The sequence below is a fragment of the Coptis chinensis genome, chromosome 4, assembly GCF_015680905.1.
Source record: "Coptis chinensis isolate HL-2020 chromosome 4, ASM1568090v1, whole genome shotgun sequence".
Taxonomy (NCBI): domain Eukaryota; kingdom Viridiplantae; phylum Streptophyta; class Magnoliopsida; order Ranunculales; family Ranunculaceae; genus Coptis; species Coptis chinensis.
The window spans coordinates 97,142,384-97,162,368 of record NC_141459.1 but is presented as its reverse complement, the minus strand read 5'-3'; the positions used below and the strand labels follow the sequence as shown (position 1 = coordinate 97,162,368).

The following is a 19,985-nucleotide window of genomic DNA, read 5'->3' as shown; positions in this document are numbered from 1 at the left end:
CTATAAACTTTTCTCATCTCTATTGTGTGCATTCATACAAATCTCTTTTTCCTTTGGCAGTGAGGACATATACTTTAACAAAGAACTTAACTCCAATATGGAGAAATCCACTTGGCTTCACATAACTAGCTTCTGTCCATATCAATATTTTGTTCTTTTGCAAAGTAAGATATATATATATATATATATATATATATATATATATATATATATATATATATATATATATCTTACTTTGAACACACATATCCAATTGGATTTTAAATTGTGCACATTCAATTTCCCAGGAGAATGGTATAGAGATTATACTACAATTGTTCTAAAATTTGGTGGGATATAAGGCCATGTTTCTGATAAAAAAATAACAAGTTTCAACAAGCAACACAAAAACAACTTCTTCACCCTTTCAAAAGTCTCTCCAATCATGAACGAGTCAACAAGTGATGCAACACCAAGTCTGAATGAAAATGTAATTGTAACACCGTACCTTTACAATTTCAATTGCTTTCTATAAACTTTTCTCATCTCTATTGTGTGCATTCATACAAATATCTTTTTCCTTTGGTAGTGAGGACATATACTTTAACAAAGAACTTAACTCCAATATGGAGAAATCCACTTGGCTTCACATAACTAGCTTCTGTCCATATCAATATTTTGTTCTTTTGCAACTTTTCAACTAATTTTGACATGTACAGAAGATGATTTTGGTTTTAAAGCGTCTTTTAATATAGGTGTTTAAATATACTTCGATGTACTTTGCCTTTCTAATGATACAGCTGGCCCTATTATAAATGTATGTACTATTTAATCCATCTTTCTTCATATGGTTCACTTTTGCAATATCTCTTTCACATGGTGGCATCCACAGTTGATTATGATATGATGCTCCTGTAAGTGGTGCACAACAAGAGCTTGCAGTGTTGGAGGCCCGAGGTTTATTGACACGACCTGTTGTTTTTGAGGTTCATTCTACTATTTTTTTAAGTGATTTATAATTTGAGTTTTCTTTATTAGGTTTCAGGCGCTTTGGTTTAAGGGAGTCTTGCATTGTTGAATGTAATGAAAGTGAAGGGGCTGTGAGGAGAACAGGCCAAATATTTTACAAATGTTCTGGCAGAGTTGTGCAATTTGATACACCTGAAATAGTTATCTGCCTGAAGGAATGAAACTGTATTCAGAATATGGGATATGGATATTGTTAGCCTCTTGACAACTATGGATGCTTGGGGCAGGTTACCAGTGAGTCATTATTTCTTATTATTTCATACTTTTGATCATACACTCTTATTAGAATAAGTATTCTTATCTTCATCTTCTTACCTTCTCTATACCAAGGCAAACCCATGTACCCGCTTCAACAAGGAGGGAAGCCTATTCACTATTTTTTTGCAAATCACAATGTGATAAAAATATTGAATGGTTCTCAGTACACATTGACTGCCCACATTCCTGAGCATGTCCCATGAGTTGCGGATCATGGTATCCATTAGTTTTTAAAATGTTCATATGGAAGGGTAGGTTATGTATATACATTCCTATTGGAGGATGGTGTTTTGTTTGGACTCCAACAAAGCTATTTTAAGGAGATTATGTAAACCTTTTTAGTTATGGCCTATAACCCAACATTTTTATTCATTTTTTTTAACAATAAACTGGGGTTCTGGCCTACCCCTAACCTGCATTAATTAATCCTCATATACATATTTCCCTCCATATCATCCTTTATAATAGTCTGCAACTTTTCAGATAGAGGAGGGGTGAAGATTATACAAGAGTCATCTATCAACTCTGAATTGTCAGCCAAGGATGCCAAATGATCCGCTTCCTTATTGGTTTCCCTAAAAACATGTTTAAACTCTATAAACTCAAAAGCCACTCTCATTCTCTTGATGGATACTACCATATCTACCATCTGCCATGGAGGAGCTTCTATCTTCATTATAGCATGAACTGCTCTTAACGAATCAGACGCCACTGACACTTTTGGGATTCCAAGTCGCATACATATCTCCAACCCTTGGTGTATTGCATTTAACTCCTGATATAGTACTGAGATGTTCAAGCTACTGCCTATGTAAGCTACCACTGTATCTCCATTGTTGTCACGGATGATTCCTCCTGAGCTAGCACCTCGACTATTCACTGCACCATCTGTGTTCAATTTCACAACTCCCTCATCAGGTTTAGTCCAGTAGCATGGAATTTCGGTGTTCTCCTTTAAATTCACTTGCAATCGGAGTGTTTGTAAGAGTTGTTTGATCTCAGAAGAACTGACAATGTCCTTAATTTCTGCCTATAGATAGAGTCTAGTACCTTTTACAATGAGTTCAACCACCTCCTTAGCTTGGAGGTGAGGGACAGACTGGAACCTTCTCCTATTCCACTCAGCCCAAATCTCATGTACCGTAGCATAAATGAATGCCCGAAAAATGTCTGCCAAGTCTTTCTTTCTTTCACACAATCGAAAAATGCTGGACCATTCCCTATTAGCATTAACAGTAGTAGTGTAAAGATTTAACAACGCTTTAATCCCATCCATCACTTCCCTCGAATATGGGCCACTCAAAGAACAAGTGTTTCGAATTCTCTTTTGAACAGTGACAGAAGCAACATTCAGAGAGTTGGAGGACCTTTCGGTATACTAACATGTCTTGTGTTTGCAAACTCCCTGAGAACAATTGCCATGTGCAGAAGGCATGTCTCGGGTGAACCCATCTTCCCCATACTAATGATGCCCAGTGGACTGTTGGGGATTCCCTAGTGAGGGTTGTATATGCTGAGCTCGACGTGTATCTTCCTGTATGAGACAGAGTCCATATCACTTCATCCTCATGAAGGTTCAAGTGGATGTGTATACTCCTGATGTGCTCTCGCAATGCATAATCGTGGAGAAGTTCAATGTGGTCATTCCATCTGCCATTTGTAATAAGGTCACTTACTTTGGCCTCAGATGGGAAGATCGATCTCATTCCAGGCATCATGTGGATGCATGTTTTGACTCAAAGGTATGTCTGAGCACCAAAGATCATGCCATATGAGTGTGTTGGAGCCATTTGCAATTCGACTCCTTATAAATTGAGCTGCAATGGATCTAGTAGCAAGGATCTTTATCCATACCCAAGAACAGTCTACTGGACATGGCATCGACCAAAAATATTTCCCGTGAAGATGTTGCTCATACACCCATTGGACCCAAATACTTTGCTCTTTGGCCATAATACTAAACACTATTCCACAATAAGCTGCTTGATTCCACCTGTGTAGGTTTTTCAAGTACAAACCCCCTACCTCTTTGGATAGACACATCTTTTCCTAGCTAGCCTGATGCATCTTCCCTGACAACTCTGGTCCACTCCAGATGAAACGAGCACAAATACTAGAGATATTATCCAAAATGCTTTTAGGAAGCATAAGGATCTTGCCCAATATACATGGAATGACTGAAAAACAGATTGAACTAGTTGTACTCTCCCAGCATGTGATAGAAACCGTGCCTTCCAATCCGTAATCCTCGAAGTAATTTTCTCAATAAGTGGCTGACATTCTTTGATCCCTAGCCTTGTTGCAATAAGTGGAACACCAAGATAGGTAATTGGAGGTAGAATCAGTTTCACCTGAATGTTATCTAATAGTAGAATGGCTTCATTCTCTGTCAGACCCCCAATCAAGATGGTTGTCTTGGAGGTATTCATATGTGAAGCTTTAGAGAATTTGGACAGAACTTCTTTTATAGCAGTTAAGGATGCATATTCAGCTCTTGAGAAAACTAACAAGTCATCGGCAAAGCACAAATGAGATAATTTAATCCTCTTGCAATGAGGATGCGGCTTAATAGTCTTCAATCTCATCCCTTCCTGCAAGAGGCACCCAAGAATTTCCATGACTAACACAAACAGATATGGGGAGATAGGATCACCTTGCCGAAGCCCTTTTTTCCCTTGAAAGGATCCTTCGATAGAGCCATTTAACATGATAGAGTAATGGGGAGTAGTCATACACATTGATATCCATCGAATGAGCTTAGGAGGAAAATTGAATCTAACCATCATTGTTGTAATTGCGTCCCAGTTCACCATGTCATATGCTTTCTTGAGGTCTACCTTGAGTAAGCATCTAGGAGAGCCTATTTCTGGTGTAGCCTCTGAGCAGGTCATGGGATAACAGAATGTTATCTTGGATGTTACGTCCCGGGATAAAAGCTATTTGATTAGGGGAAATCAATTCCTCAATCACTCCTTTGAGTATGTTTGTGAGTACCTTAGTGATGCACCTATAGATGATATTGCAACAGGCAATGGGTCGATACTCTTCCACCTTAGAAGGGTTCTTCACTTTAGGAATAAGGCAGAGTAGTGTAGCATTAACTCCTCTTGGCATGTGGAAGGAAGTAAAGAAGTTAAGCACTGCATTGGTGAAATCATTGACTACTATATTCCAACAATGCTTACACTACAACAAATATGACATATGATATCACTAATTTTACATCACTTTCAGCAAAGTGATGTCATAAGAAAACTATGACATCATTTTTTTTTCAGTATGTGATGTAATAATTATCACAATTTTTTTTTAACATCGCTTATTTCAAAAGCTGATGTTGTAGAGATGTACAACATTATTTTAATAAGTGATGTCGTGATAGTGATGTAGTAACACTTTTTTACGTCACTCAGCCGAACAATTTTATAAAGTGATGTAATATCTATGTATTCAACATCACTTTAAAGGTGTTGTCACTCACGGTGTCACTTATAAAGTGATGTAATATCTATATATTAAACATCACTTTAAAAGTGACTTTGCCAAGTTTTCGAAATCACTTATATAATGTGACTTCTAGAAGTGTTATTATTAATATACTTCTTAATTAAGTTAATTAGTTAGAAAAATACCATAAAAAAAATTAGGTTAAATTGAAATGAAACAGGGGCGCGCTTGGTTTTTAGAAAGTAAAAAACCATAATTGTAAACCGTAGTTTCACTGTGTTCATTTAAATTTTTTGGAACTGAACGAAGTTTAAAGCGTCAAGCCTTTAATAGTTTAACTAATTGTCCTCGAATACATAAATAATTAAGCCCGGGTCAACTAAACATGGTCAACTAAAACTAAAAGAAAAAGTCACGACCCCATTCTATTTTTCTCAACAAGGGTTTTGGCTCGAGTAGCTTCCTCTCAATCTCATTCTCTTATCTCTCAGGTAACCACAATATATTACTCAATATTTTCCATCTTTATCATGGTTTCCCCAAAAAGAAGAATATTTTTCTGTTGATTTCAAGAGAGAGCGACTACTCTTAAACCCTAGCCATGTCTTACACGATCTATTTGAGGAGTCAGAAGATTTTTGCTAAGAAGATCCGATTTTTACAGAACATATTGTAAACAAGTAAGATTATTTTTCTATATTCCATTATTTTCAATCTTGTTTGATGTTTTTAAGGAAAAAAAAAATTACTCTTTTGAATCTAGCTTCCCCCAATTTAAACTTTTTGAGTGAACAATGTTGTCTTTCGATTGAAAACAACTACTCTGGTATTAAATTAAGCAAGTAAAAGTCTGTAGTGAACTAGATTTTGCTTGTACACCAATCATCTTAGATGCTTGATTTATCAGTTCATTCTTGTTCTTTTAGTTTTGTTTACCGACATCACAAAATTCTGCATAGAAGCTGTTTTCCATTATGAAACAAGGATGTCTCAGTTGATGATGATGAACTTGTCAGCTTCAACCTCTTCAACTTCATCCTCTTTTTTAGCTCCAAACACCATCTTGACCACCAACGGGTATCCATTCATAACTCAACAGTACAAAATCCTTGCTAATTTTATCTCTTATCTGTTTGTTGTTTAATCATTTTTTTATTCCATTGATGGCTAGCAGCACTTGATAGTGCCATACTAGCTACCATCTAATTTTGATGTTTCCATCTGTGTATGGGATGAAAAGAAAGGTGGATTTTTGAGTTTTAGTGAAGATTATCAGCCTTGGGTATATATTTCAACTTTTGCAATTCATGTTGCTTGGGGTTCTTTGATCTTTTAAGATATGCATGCTGTAGCTATAATGAACAACATGCTAAGGAATAGTTAGTTTGTCCACGTTAATGGTTTACCTTATTATGGTGATCCTGTTGGTTTGCTTTGCTTGGAGTTTCCAGGTATAAGTTTGCTTTAATGGTTTAACTTTGGAAAAAAATGAATTAACTTAGGAATTAAAGGTGTCATTAAGGGTTTTAATTAACAAGAAAGCGTGCATGTGGTGGTTTGGTACTGCCTTTTGGTTTTTGGGTATGGACTAAGGAGTAGGGATCTCACCACTCTCTTTTATTGGTTTAATATTTAAAATTTTTGCCAATTTTGAGCTTATTGCAATGGAAATTAAGTTGTGATGGGCACGCGATTTTAAGAGCTTGTCTTACGATGTTTTAACACACTTCCTAAACTGTTAAAGTTGTGTTAGTTTTTGTTTGGGATGGTATATTTAGTTGGAATTGGACTCAATGAATGGTGAATGCTTTAAATTCAACTACTTGGTGTTATATCTATGTTATTGAATATATTGTTAACTTTGTTATTGATATGTTTACAGGTTCTAGAACTGATCATTATTCGTATATCCATACTGATTGTTCTTGATTGTTTCTTGCAGGCCAAAACTTTTTAACTCCGCCTTTGTAAAGTTGTCGCTAGCTTTATGCCGGTCCCAAGCCCGGATAAAGGAGGGGAAAAGGAAAGAGTCTTAGACTCTTCAGATATGTAAATCAATCTGGTACATGCTTCTTATATTTTATTTTATTTTAAATGTCAAATGGCTGATTATAAACTTGGCTTGTGTTTCCTTACTTGTGCTTTCATTCCATACAAAACAATAGCTCACATGAAGCGTGCCTAAGAGAATACACCATAGACGGGAACGCAGTGAGTTTCATACTTATTCCTTTGTTCCCTTTGCTCCTGAAATTGATTTTTTTTTCCATAAGATGTGCTACAAAATTGGGCTTTTTACCTTCTATGCAGATACCTAATGGACAATCAAAATCAAGGTCAGGAAGTTCATGGTATCCGACCATCTCAAAACCAGGTTATTGTGCTCCATCTTTTCCATTATATGCTCTTTCTTGGGTTGTTGTTGGGAATCTGCAATAAGTACATTCAGTTGGGTTACTATTACATGCATTTCTTGTTTTTGTACATGATTTATGCCAAATTGGGAGCTCATACATGACTTGGGTCCAATTGCTTATAGTGTGCATGTTCTCGCGTTCTTGCATATATTATTACCTTTTCTCTTTGTTTGTTTATTTTTACATACATTTGAGGGCGGTTGTCATGATATAATACGTAGGAGCTCTATTGGATGGATTGACGAGTTTTCTTCTGTAAATGAATTCTAATAGATTACCTCTCTTTCTCATAGCCAAAGGTCTGACCAAATTAAAATATGACTTGTTGATATCAAGTGAGGAACTGTGCTGCCCTATCTATATCCTTGTGTGGATCTGTTCCAGGCATCCATTAGTAATAGTTGAACCGACTTTTTCTTTCTCTAGTTGTCTCAACTTTCTCAATAATCTAGTTTTTGTCATTGTTGTAGTTGAATGGTCTAAGGATGAGATTGTTTCTTGATCAATTAGATTTTGTAGTAATGTAGGTTGACTAGTCATTAATGATTCTTGATTTTGTAATATCTGATTAGTGTGTTTGGTGAGGCCTGTATATATAAGATTCCACCATCATGTAATGCGACGCGGCTTACAATTTAATTTTTGTCTTGTTGTTGGCATGTGTGCAGATATACAGGTGCTAGTATTTGTATTTATGTCTTGGAGACTTTTGAAGGAGTTTGGGATGTGCCTAATTAGCTTATATTGAACAAGCAAGGATATCGTAAAGGCATACCCTCTGAGACTAGCATGCGGCGATGATTGCACATATTATAAATTGATTAGTTAAGCTATAGTTTTATTATACCCTATCGTTGTACGTCTTCAAAGCTAGTTAGCTTGTATTTTGACAATGTGTATAGATTAAATTTCAACATTGTCCATGTACCATTCTAAATAAATGAGTATTTTGGTGTTTCAAGCATACTAGTTAGTACTAATGACAATATAATGGTATATTTCTTCTATATTTGATGACCAATGGTTTTATTAGGGTTTCTATTGGCAAACGTAAAAATTCTTTTTTTAAATTTTTTTTTTTTGGTTACTATGACATCACTTTTATAGTGACTTAAAATATATGTGAGATCATTTTTTAGGTGTTGTTTAATTGGTTTTTAACATCACTTCTTGAGTGATGTCTATGTTCTATTCTCACGTAACAACTATTGTATCACCTAAAAAGTGATCTATATTTGAATAACGTCACTTTGGGTCATCACTTCTTAAAGTGATGCATCTTTACCAGATCACCAAAAAAAAATGATGTAAAAGACCTATCAAATCACTTGCTGTCATCACCGAAAAAGTGACTTTAAAAACCCTTAGTTTTCACGTCGCCACCATTTACATCACTTTCAAAAGTGATGTGGTATATTTTTGACATCACTTATAGAGTGATTTTAAATGTCATTTCTGTTGTAGTGTTATAGAAGAAAGCATTGAATCCATCTCGCCCTGGTGATTTGGAGTCATCCATGGAAAAGAGAGCTTGCTTTATTTCTTCAGGACTCACATCAACGTCTAGGGTAGCTGCTATTTCATGAGGAATAGTATTTCTGACATTTAGTTCACGAAAGAAATCTTCACTGACCTGCAATGGAGAGTTAGTACCCAAGAGTTTTTGATAATAATTCAACACCTCATTGGTTACCTGGTCTTGCGTGTTAAGCTGCACCCCATCATGCGTGGTAATGGATCTTATGGCACTTCTATTCTTCCGTTCATTTAGGCAATTAAAGAAGTAAGTCGTTCCTTTGTCTCCCTTTGTGAAAAGCTTTCTGAGCCAGTTCAACATATTCTGATTTAGCCAATAGTGCATACTCTTCCATTGTAGCTTTTTCCCTTGTTACTAAAGAAGTGTTCAAGGGATTGTTTTGAATCTGTTTCTGAAGACTGAAAAGAACTTCTTTAGCTTTCTCTACCCGTGAGTGAAGATCATAAAAAATTCTCTTAGCCTGAGGTCTCAGCTGAATTTTGAGAAGCTTGAGCTTTTAAAGCAGGATGTACATGGGATTAGATTTAATAGGCTGATTCCATACATCAAGCAGCAATGCATTGTACTATGGGTGGTTCACCCAAGAATTGAAGAACTTAAAAGGGTACGCTTTCCTGCTTTTGTCATACGACATTACCTGAACTGGGCAGTGGTCAGAAATACCATGAGGAAGGAATTTGGCTTATGAAGCAAGGAATCTAGTGAGCCAAGCTGAATTAACTAAACATCGGTCAATCTTAGACATGATTCTGCTTCTCCCTACAAAATTGTTTGACCAAGTGTAAAAAAACCCCGAGTATTTCAAGTCTGTCAGTCCTATAATTTGCAAACAATCCACAAAACTCTCTTGTGTCTCTCGGGTGTATAGGTGCTCCACCACATCTCTCTCCAGCATTTGTTACATTATTGAAATCTCCCATCATACACCAAGGATCAGAAGTCTGCAATGTTACCAAACTCTACCACAATCTCATTCTTGCTGGCTTGTCATTCTTGGCATACACTATGATAAGAGCCCAAAACTGTAGTTTTAACCCCTTAATAATCATACTGTTAGACCAATTATGTGAATAATAAGCAAAAGTTAATACTGATTACGTGTTTTTATGCATTTCAGGCTTCAAAGTCCATTATATGCGAGAAATGTGCCACTTTTAGCGAGATAAAGGAGCAAAAGTCGTGGAGAACTTCGAATGCCATATCTTTGGACTCAGACCTCGGAATGAGGCCTACCTTATGTCAAAACGACCGGCTCGGAAAGAGCTTTGCAATGGTCCAAGCCTTGAGATCAATAAAGTAGTATTCTTTATCAATTTCGATTTTTGTCATTTCCAATTCTAGATCTAATTTCAATTCCTGTCCTTATTTCATTTTAGTTATTAAATTAGATTTCATTATTGTTTAAATTAGTAAATTTCAAATCTTTATATTATGTTTAGATTTAATTTAACCGGAAATGATTGCGTAATGATTCTCGGCTAAACCTCCATTAGAGGGGGTTGAGAAGCCTTGATGAAGGCTTGATTCCGACTATCGTAGAATCGTCGTAATTTCCTTTCCACTCTAGAAACGTTTAGTTCACCATGAGAATGGGTTTAATCGTTCACATGCTAGTTATTAATTGGTAGAAATGCCATGTGTAATTAGGGATTAGGAAGAACCGATTGTTCTGCGTAGCAGTTCAATTCGGATTACGACGATTCGTCGTTAATAGGATTAAGTCGAGTTAAGGTGGAATCAATCCCCCTCTAACTCCTTATCATCGAATCAATGTAGCATTCCCTTAGTATTCTGATAACCGACTAGTTGCATTTTGTGGGTAGTTGTAGCGTAGTCTAGTTTGTAATTCGTAAATCTCTCATTGACTTTAAGTAGAGTATTTAGACTAGGAAACAAGCATACGGGAGGACTAAGAGTGGAACGAATCACTCTACTCCACTATATCTCATAGGATTGAGAGTAGAAATCTTTGATAAATAAGCATCGAAATAGTTGTTAGTTTACTTACGTTGTGAATTCATCGTTCATTGCGTAGGTAAACTATTCATTTTACATATTATCACACTACGGTTAAAAAGTAGCTTATGTTTGTAGCCAAAATAGTAATCTTGGAGTGAATATATTGGTCACATGAGCTTATGGCTTGAGCGGCTACTTCATTAGGATTCCAGTATAGCCAGACTCTACCACTTGGATCATAGTCATAGTTATTCAAACAACTCCACTGTGGGCAACACAATTCTCTAACTTTATCAAAATGTTCTTTTCGGACTTTGGTTTCAAGCAAACCGATCACACAAACATGTTTTTCCATTCTCATTTTATTAACTTCATGAGCTTTATGATGATCATTAACTCCCCTTACGTCCCACACAATGATCGGGCTACTCATCGATAACTATTTTTGTTTTTTCCTCCCCTTTGGTCTGCCTCTCCTGCTTTTGGAGTTGCTATTTTTCCGTTATGGGCTATGAATCTCCACACTTTGCTCCTTGTTGCGCTGTGCTTGCGATCTAGTCATTCTCGGTTATAACACAACAATTGCTAGTGGAGTAGAGTGTTCAACCTCATTTTCGTATGCATAGAGGTGGTCTTCGAAGTATTGAGTTTCATGGGGTGACTTACCTTCCAATTCTTCCCCTGCTAGAAGCTGAAAAGGGTTAGGCTGTACTACCAGGACAAGCTCCTCCACTTAAGGCTCGTGCACTACCATCTGCATTGAGTCATGCATTTCAATATTCACTTATGTCATTTGTGTACGGTCCTCAGTTAATTCAGATTGTCCTGCATCAGTAGGAATTTCCGCTGGCTCATCTTAGGCTGCTAGACAAGAGTTATGCTCCCTAGTCTCTTATCCTCTGTCATTCCTGATACAACTTGGACCTACTACTTCAGATAGGGACGTAGGACGATTTCGAACCCTCCATATCCTCCTACTTTCATTTTCTCCTATCCCATTACCAGCATAAATTACAGTATTTCTTCCTGTATTCTCATAACTCACATTGGTATTGGTATTGATTCGTTCAATCTGTCCTCCTTCCTGTGCTCTATTTGTACTATTTGAATCCAAACCAGATTGTACATTAGTTCTTATATTCACTCTCCCAGTTCCATTGATATTCGTTCTCCATACTAAATTTGCCTCTCTGAAGCAGTTCTCAGTCACATGCCCAAATTTTTTACAGCTCTCGCATCTTGCTGGGATCCATGGGTATTCAAATGAAATGAGTCGTTTATCACCTAGAGCTAGTTCAATAGGGAATGAATCAGGAAGTTTAGCCGAAACATCAACCTCAACACATACACGAGCATAGTCGATTCTCTTTTTCAGTTTCGTGGCTTCATCCTGACTATGAGGCACACCAACCTTGCTGGCTAGAAATCCCAACCCATCATCAGTCCATAGCTCCTTAGGGACATTGTGAATCTTAACCCACAAAGGTATTGTTGTTATCAGAGTTCGTTGTTTCTCCACTCCTCGAGTCCATGGCCTTATTATCAAACAACGACCACCAATAAAGATTGGACCTTCCTCTAGAACTGCTTGTCGTGTTTCACTGCTAGAGAATTTAAAATAGAATAAATCCTTGTCTGCAATAATCTCAAAGTGTCCTTTATCCTTCCATCTCTGTTGGAGGACATTTTTGGCATAAGTAAAGGAGAGGAGCTGCTCAATGAAGAACCCCATGACATATTCACTCCATTCAGTGCATCCTTACATGATTAGATCCGTAGGTATTGTGGTTACTCCATTCACTTCTTGAAGAGTGAAATGTTTGAGATTACTTGTACGTGCAACCGCTCTGTTCTGAAGGAACAAACTGCTCTATGTTCGTACTCCAGGCACTTCCATATTTGGAGTAGCAGCTACTGTAGGCTCTAAAGATGGAGCAGATCCAGTATACTCCAACTCTGTAGATCCAGTAGTATTGTTTGTGTAAGAACCTTGTCTAGCTGCCTCCGCTCCACATTTATTTGACCAGCTAACATGCTGCCAATTCATACCAAACCCAAGAGGAATAGGGGCTGATTCATACGATTCTTTATTTGCATCCACTGTATTATTGTTCCTAATGGCGCCTTGCCTTGATGACTCCACCTCACCACTAACAGGAAACCTCATTTGATGTCTACCCGATCCTAAACCAAATGGAACCGCAGCCATTTGTTCCTTGCAAAATCCAGAAAGTGTGGAAATTTTTCTTGTTTCTGCAAACTCACACTGTTTGCAGTTGAGGATTTTACCAGCAGAGGATAAATAAATAGTTGCTTCCACTACTAAACTCTCATTGTTGACAATGGAGGATTTTACTATTAGAGGAAATAAAGATGCGAAAGAACTAGATAAGATCAGACAAAGGGTTTTTAATTTGCTATTATTGGTAAGAAAAGGGGGCACCAGATCAAGACGGTGACTTAGGTTATCCCACTACCTGTCGCTCCTAAAACTGTCCCCATTGCTAAACTTTTTTGTTATTCATTTTTGAATGTCCCCATTTTTGTTATTCATTATAAGAAAAGGGGGAATTTTTATTCATTTTTGTTATTACTTCGACCTTGATCTTTAATTATGGTTTTGTTCTCTTTATATACCTCTGCTATCTTCAATGCAGGTGTAGTCTAAAGCCACCAGTTTACTCTAACGGCTCATTTTACGGTGTACCAATGCATGTGTGTTATCCGTATTTTGTGGAGATACCTTAAGTTGGAATAAGGACTTTTTAATGATCTTATTCTTCTGTATTTCTTTCATTTCGTTATTTCACACCAATAGGCACTCGCTATCTTTTTAACATGTACAGAAGATATAGTGTTAAACATTGGTGGGCTTTTTCAGAAGGTTTGAATAAAGCGTAAAACATGTTTAGACTATACAACATATCCTTCAACCCCCAACTATAGCATCTCTGTTACCACTAAAGGATCTATTTTTGGATATGATGCTCCTCTATCCTTCTTCACATGCAGTCTAGAAATTTTGAGTGGTGCATCGTACCTTCAGTGATCCTAATTCTTGCAGGCATGCTTGCTTAATGGCCAAATGATTGTAAACTTGGAATAAAAACAACAATGTGTATATCAGTTACAAGGCTTTTAGTGCTTCTTATATATATATATATATATATTTTTTGGATGGCAAGTAGGGTTTTTGAGAGGTCCCTTACCCCTATTGTATAAATAAGATAAATTGGCTTGGTTATATTCTTATATGATTTTTGCCCGTAGCATCATCATATATGATTTTCTTTACATCTTCTGAAAAAGAGCTTGGAATCAGCTCTATAAAACTAACACTTGGAATATTAGATGCTAAGATATCTGCTAACTTATTTGACTCCCTATATACATGCACTAAATTAAAAATTTCTAGTTCGCTAATGAGTGCTTGTATTTCTTCCATCATGTAGTTCGCTCTCCATGGGTGCTACCTCGGTTCTTTGAAATAACTGACTACAATAGTTGAATCCGTCTAGGCCCTTATCTTTTTGAATCCGTGTTTTACCGCTAATCGCAGCCCATTCTCAAGCCCATTTAACTCGATCAAGTCTATTGTTTTATACCTCGTCTTCCCGCATGCTGCTGCTAGTACAGTTCCTCTGCCATCGCGTATTGTCGCTGCCCATCCCCCTTCATCTCCTTGCATCGTGCCATCAGTATTTAAATTATGACCTCCCTCTTCCGCACTCTCCCATTTGCTAAGCTTCAGAGTCTTCATTTTTATTTTGATGTTTAAGCTCCAGAGTTGCATAAACCTCTCTCTCTCAGGCCCATCTTCCATCTTCATCGTCATCGCCTCCATTTTAGTTCTTGCATCATCGAAAACCATCTTCCCCACCTGTTCTGCCCTTGTTCTCTTGTTCTCGAATATTCTTTGATTTCTCTCCATCCATATGCCGTATATCAGCCCATTGAACACCAGTCGCAATGCATCTTGCTTGTATCCCTTTCCTCTTGAGTTCTGTTCAATCCAATCAATCTCATTTTGCCATGTTGCTGCCCTCTGCCTATTGTACCCAGCTTGCTTCAGTAGCTTCTGCCATACCTCTTGTGCATATATACATGAGAAGAACAAGTGTTCCTCTGTTTCTCTTTCCCCCCAACACAGCACACACCAATCTGTCTGAACTACTTTCCATTCTCTCATTCGAACCAATGTCTTCAATCCTCCCTTCAATGCTAACCATGCTATAAAAGACTGCCTCGGTATTCTATTCGTAAACCACACCATATTTTTCCATGATACTAGTGCTTTACTTTTCCTCACTCTCTCATAAGTATCTTTCATTGTATACTCACCCTTCTGTGATGCCGACCATATGATCTTGTCTTCTCCTCTGCCTAGTTTCACTTCCTCCTCCATTTGTTTGACAATATGCGGCATATGCCTTCGTACATGTGATGTTACATTCCACTTCCCATTATCAATCATATTGGACACATTCGCATTTAATCTGCAGCTGGAATCATGTATAAGTGATAATGGAAAATAATTCTTGAGTATACCTAATGGGTGCCATGGATCAAGCCAGAATTTTGTCGTCCTCCCATTCCCAAGCTGATGATGAACTATTTTCTTAGCTTCCTTTCTGTTTTTAAGAATGTTCCTCCACACCCATAAGCAATCATTGGGTATTTTAAGCTCCCAGAAGTTCCTATCCTTTATTAGATTCTTTTGTACCCATTTTGTCCATAGTGTGTTCCTTCTACTCACTATATACCATATGTGCTTCAGACTTGCAGCTAAGTTCGATTTGTTCAAATCCCTTATCGCCAACCCTCCTTCTTCATACGGATAACATAACTCTTCCCAACTGATTAGTGCATGCGAAGTGGTGCATTCAGGCCCTGACCATAGGAAGTTCCTGCATAACTGATTAATTTCATCAATAATACTTTGCGGTAGTACAAACGACGAAGTCCAGTAAATACTCATGTTATTTAACACTTTGCCTTGATTAGTTGCAGCCTCCCTGCATAAGACAATGCTCTTCCTTTCCAACTTTGTATCTTTCTCCTTACATTCTCTATCAATGCCATGCAATCTGTCGCTTTTAACCTTGTTGTTATCAGTAGCAGTCCTAGATATCTCACCGGCAATACTCCCCTTTGAAACTGGATTATCCCTTCTATTTGTGTACTCATATTGTCCGTCATTCCTGCATAGAACATGTTACTCTTCCCCCAATTCACTTGCAACCCCGAGCACAGTTTGAACTTGTCTAGAGAGTCTTTTAAATTTCTTACTGTGTTCACATCCCCATTCATAAAGGCTATTAAGTCATTTGCAAAAGACAGATGAGTAACAGGTGGATTAATGCATTTATAATGTAACTTATACTCCCCTTCCTCAACTCTTCTTCTCAGTATCTGGGTGAAAAACCCCATTACCAGCACAAATAAATATGGCGACATAGGGTCTCCTTGCCTTATCCCTCTCTTACTTCTGAAATACCCAAACGGTGTCCCATTTATCATAATCGAGAACCTAGGTGTTTCAATACATGTTTGCACCCAATTTGCGAAGATTAATGGCACTCCCAATCTAAGCAATGCAAATCTCACTGCCTCCCATCTTACTGAATCATAGGCCTTTCTTAGGTCTATTTTTGTTGCACATCTCGGCGGACCCTTATTTCTATGGTAATTGTGAAGCAGCTCATGCGATAGTAATATATTATCTTGTATACTCCGGCCTGATATAAATGTAGATTGGTTAAGTGATATCACCTTGGGTAGAAATAATCTCATTCTGCCTGTCAGAATCTTTGTTATGCACTTATAAACCACATTGCAGCATGCAATTGGTCTATAATCACTGAGAGAACTTGGAGCGTGCACCTTTGGGATCAAGGTAATACATGTAGCATTCACCTCTTGTAGCATCATGCCTGATCTGAAAAAAATTCTTACTGCCTTCACGAAATCATCCCCAATTATTCTCCAAGTTGCTTTGAAGAACAATGATGAGAAGCCATCACTACCTGGCGCCTTATCACTATCAATGTTAGATAAACATTCTATTATTTCATCCCTAGTCACCTCCTTAATCAGTTCCTCTTGATCGTTTTGATTTAATTGCTCCACCTGTGTTTCATTCAGCATACTGAAATCCATTTCATCCATCTGATCCGGGCTATATAGATTCCTATAAAACTTTGCACACTCATCCCCTATATCTTCGATTTCCTCCAGTACTTGTCCCTGCGTGTCCTTCAGACAAGTTATTTTATTTGTCATCCTTATCGCCTTCACTGAATTGAAAAAATACTTAGTATTGTTATCCCCCACAGTTACCATTTGTTCTCTCGATTTGTGTTTGTATTCTGACTCCTCTACCACTGCTGCCCTTACATACCTCTTTGTGATTATCCTCTCCTTTTGTAATAACTTCGTTTCCATTGGTTGTATTTGTAGCTGCGTCTGAATCAGATCCAGTTCTTTTTTTGCATCTTTTTTTCTTGTTGTGGCCAATCCTCTCTCTCGATTCCAGGAGATCAACTCAGCCTTAACATGCTTAAGTTTTTTCATAAAAGTATACATTGGATTGCCAACTACCGATATGCGCCATGACTCTTGAACCAATTCCAGAAACCCATCCTCTTGTATCCAGTTGTTAAAAAATCTGAACGACTTCTTACACTGTCCCTTTGGTTTGCTTGACTTCACCACCATTGATGAGTGGTCTGAAGTTGCGCCTGGGTTGTTAAAGGTAGCCTCTGTTTCACTAAATTCACTAATCCATTCTGCGTTAACCATCACACAATCAAGTTTTCTCCATTTCCTCGTAGCTTGTTTATTACTCCATGTGGGGAAATTCCCCTTATATTTAAGGTCTGTTATCCCAGCTAGTGTCACACATTCCAGCAGATCATGGAAATGGTGCGGTCTTGTCTCTTTCCCTCCAACTCTCTCCTGTGAATTCAGCACCGAGTTAAAATCACCCAACACAATCCATGGTTTTTGTACCATACATGATATTTGTACCAGGTTCATCCATAACATTTTCCTTCTCTCCCTTTCATTTGACCCATACACCACTGTTATAACGAAGTTTTCGCCACTTACTACTTTAACATCCATCGTGATGCTCTGGTCATCTTTTTGAATCAGTGTCATGCTACAATTCTTTGAGTTCCAACATCACCAAATTCTGCCCTTCACATTATACTCGTAGTTGTACTCTATCTCCCAGCCTGGGAATCATCCATTGAGTACTGCTTGCATATTATTCTCCTTCACCTTTGTTTCCACCATTCCCATTATGCTTATTTCATTCTTCCTAATTAACTCCCTAATCTCATAATGCTTAAAAGCTTTATTCATTCCCCTCATATTCCAGCAGCCTACACTTATCATTTAAGAAAGGTTGAGTGATAATAATGGTCCCCTCCGAGGCCCATCTTGTGTAGTACCTTGCTTATTTTTTTTCCATATGACTCATCCTGCCTCATTCCTTCTTTGCTACTGTTATCTATATGTGCTTGTCTCGGTGTTTCTCTCACCTCGTCTGTTGTCTCACCCTCTTCAGTAGCCTCTTCTGCCATGACCAATTGCTTGTATCTATTGTTGTCATTCTTCAGAGCTTGCCGCCTTTCTATCTTTAGTTCATCTTGTCCCTTTGTGCCACTACTACTCAGTCGACCTCTCTTTTCTTTCTCATCCTCTGACCCACTTCCATTACTCTTAGCTTTACAGCTATGTTTTTTCCCCGGCAATTCCCATCCTTTATCGTCTAATACATCGTGCACTTCTTGCACTTCTTGGTCTGGTCGTTCATTTCCTTCCTTATTTTCTGCTCTAACTTCTTTTTCACTCTGTTCACTCTCTCCTTCTGATTTTTTGGTAGTGTCATTAACTTTTATTTCTTTCTTCAGCCACACTGATTTCACCCCCATATCTGTCTTAGGCTTCTCTGTGCTCGGCTGTTTCGGACAAGTCTGCTTTGTGTGTCTAAAGACATTGCACATCCGACAACAAGGTGGCTTCCAATTATATTCAAACTCCACTTTGTATGCCCTTCTCTGGTCTAGAACCACTGGAATGCTTTTTGGGTATGGGCACTCAGCATCAATCTCGATACACAGTCTCGCGTATGATGTTCTGGCCATGTTTTCTGTTAGGCGGTCTGTGAACATGGGAACGCCAATAGCACTTCCCACCTGGCTGAAGCCATCTTTGTTCCACATTTCCATTGGTAATCCCTTAACCACAGCCCATATCGGAATCGTCCCCAACTCTCGCGTTTCTGCTTTAACAAATAGTCTCCATGGCCTAACAACAAACATCTTACTTGCGATATGAAATGATCCCATGTCCAAAACAGCTTTTCGATCATCATCTTTCTCAAACTGAAATGTAAACATTGCATCACCATAAGGTTTCATGATGAACCTCTTCACTCTCCATGTCCTACTAACTATCTCCTTCACATAGTTGTAGTTCATCCTTTTCCCCACAACCAGATTTTCAAATTTCTTGTTGAACCCGTGAATTGCGAACTTTGCACATGAATAATCGGTTTGCCATTAACCATTGTTGGCGGTACATATCTTAGTTCTTCTTTGCCTGCTACCGTTTTCCCAATCACCTCTGCCCATGTGCTCTTAGCTCTTAAGTCACCATTGCTGTGTTTCTGTGTTTCATTCCCTGTAGTAGTAGCCTCGAGTGCTATTTTTATACCAGATGCTATCATTGCTTTGTTGGTATCATCTTGTGTCTTGTTTACCTCTGATGAGATGTTATTCTCTATCTCTATACTTAGGACTCGTGACGATTCATGTTGCTGTGTTCCCACTACCTTGCTAAATTTTTCAGAGCTTGCTTCAAACTTTTTTCCAGATCCAATATTATCGGATCTTACTTTCAGGGAATGCACTTCCTTGATTCCTTGCTTAACTACTCCAGCTTCTCCATTCTCAATGTTCATACCTCGTGATCCGGTACTGGTTCCTTCATGTATGGTTCCAACAGCCATGTTGACCTCTTCTTCCTCCTCTTGTTGGATTAAAAGTTCATTGTGGATCCTAATCATTCGTCTTTGGACCAGTCGTTCCAGTGATCCTTTTCCATACATCTTTTCAAACTCAGTTTCTTGTTTCAAACTCAGTTTCGCTCTCATTCTCTCGTGGTTTTTCTCTCTCCATTTGAATTTTTTTTCGTTTTTTTTGCTAAAAGACTAAACTACCCCTAGTGGTATAATCACCCACTAAAGGTCGCCATTAGTCGAACACTTTTCTTTTCAAACTTGGGATTGGTACCATTGCTTTGGCAAGTAAAATACTGTCACGCCCCGAGACCCAACACACATCCCGAGG

General features: G+C 38.0%; 2 protein-coding genes and 1 long non-coding RNA gene across 3 annotated transcripts; 1 reads left to right on the top strand and 2 right to left on the bottom strand.

Annotated features, from left to right (window-relative positions):
- Nucleotides 1-5,363: 5,363 nt before the first annotated feature.
- Nucleotides 5,364-6,779, top strand: LOC147505993 (uncharacterized). The gene is made up of 3 exons (XR_015193543.1): nucleotides 5,364-5,555; nucleotides 5,621-5,790; nucleotides 6,656-6,779. It is a non-coding gene; the product is annotated as an uncharacterized LOC147505993 (long non-coding RNA).
- Nucleotides 6,780-11,518: 4,739 nt separating this feature from the next.
- LOC147505992 (uncharacterized) lies at nucleotides 11,519-12,358 on the bottom strand. Its single transcript, XM_086605671.1, has one exon. It carries the CDS (start codon nucleotides 12,356-12,358, stop codon nucleotides 11,519-11,521), a length of 840 nt encoding a protein of 279 aa, XP_086461797.1.
- Nucleotides 12,359-12,496: 138 nt separating this feature from the next.
- LOC147505991 (uncharacterized) lies at nucleotides 12,497-19,055 on the bottom strand. The gene is made up of 4 exons (XM_086605669.1): nucleotides 18,084-19,055; nucleotides 15,878-17,583; nucleotides 14,174-15,827; nucleotides 12,497-12,892 (listed from the first exon to the last, which is right to left on the bottom strand). Exons 1-4 carry the CDS (start codon nucleotides 19,053-19,055, stop codon nucleotides 12,497-12,499), a joined length of 4,728 nt encoding a protein of 1,575 aa, XP_086461795.1.
- Nucleotides 19,056-19,985: the final 930 nt, after the last annotated feature.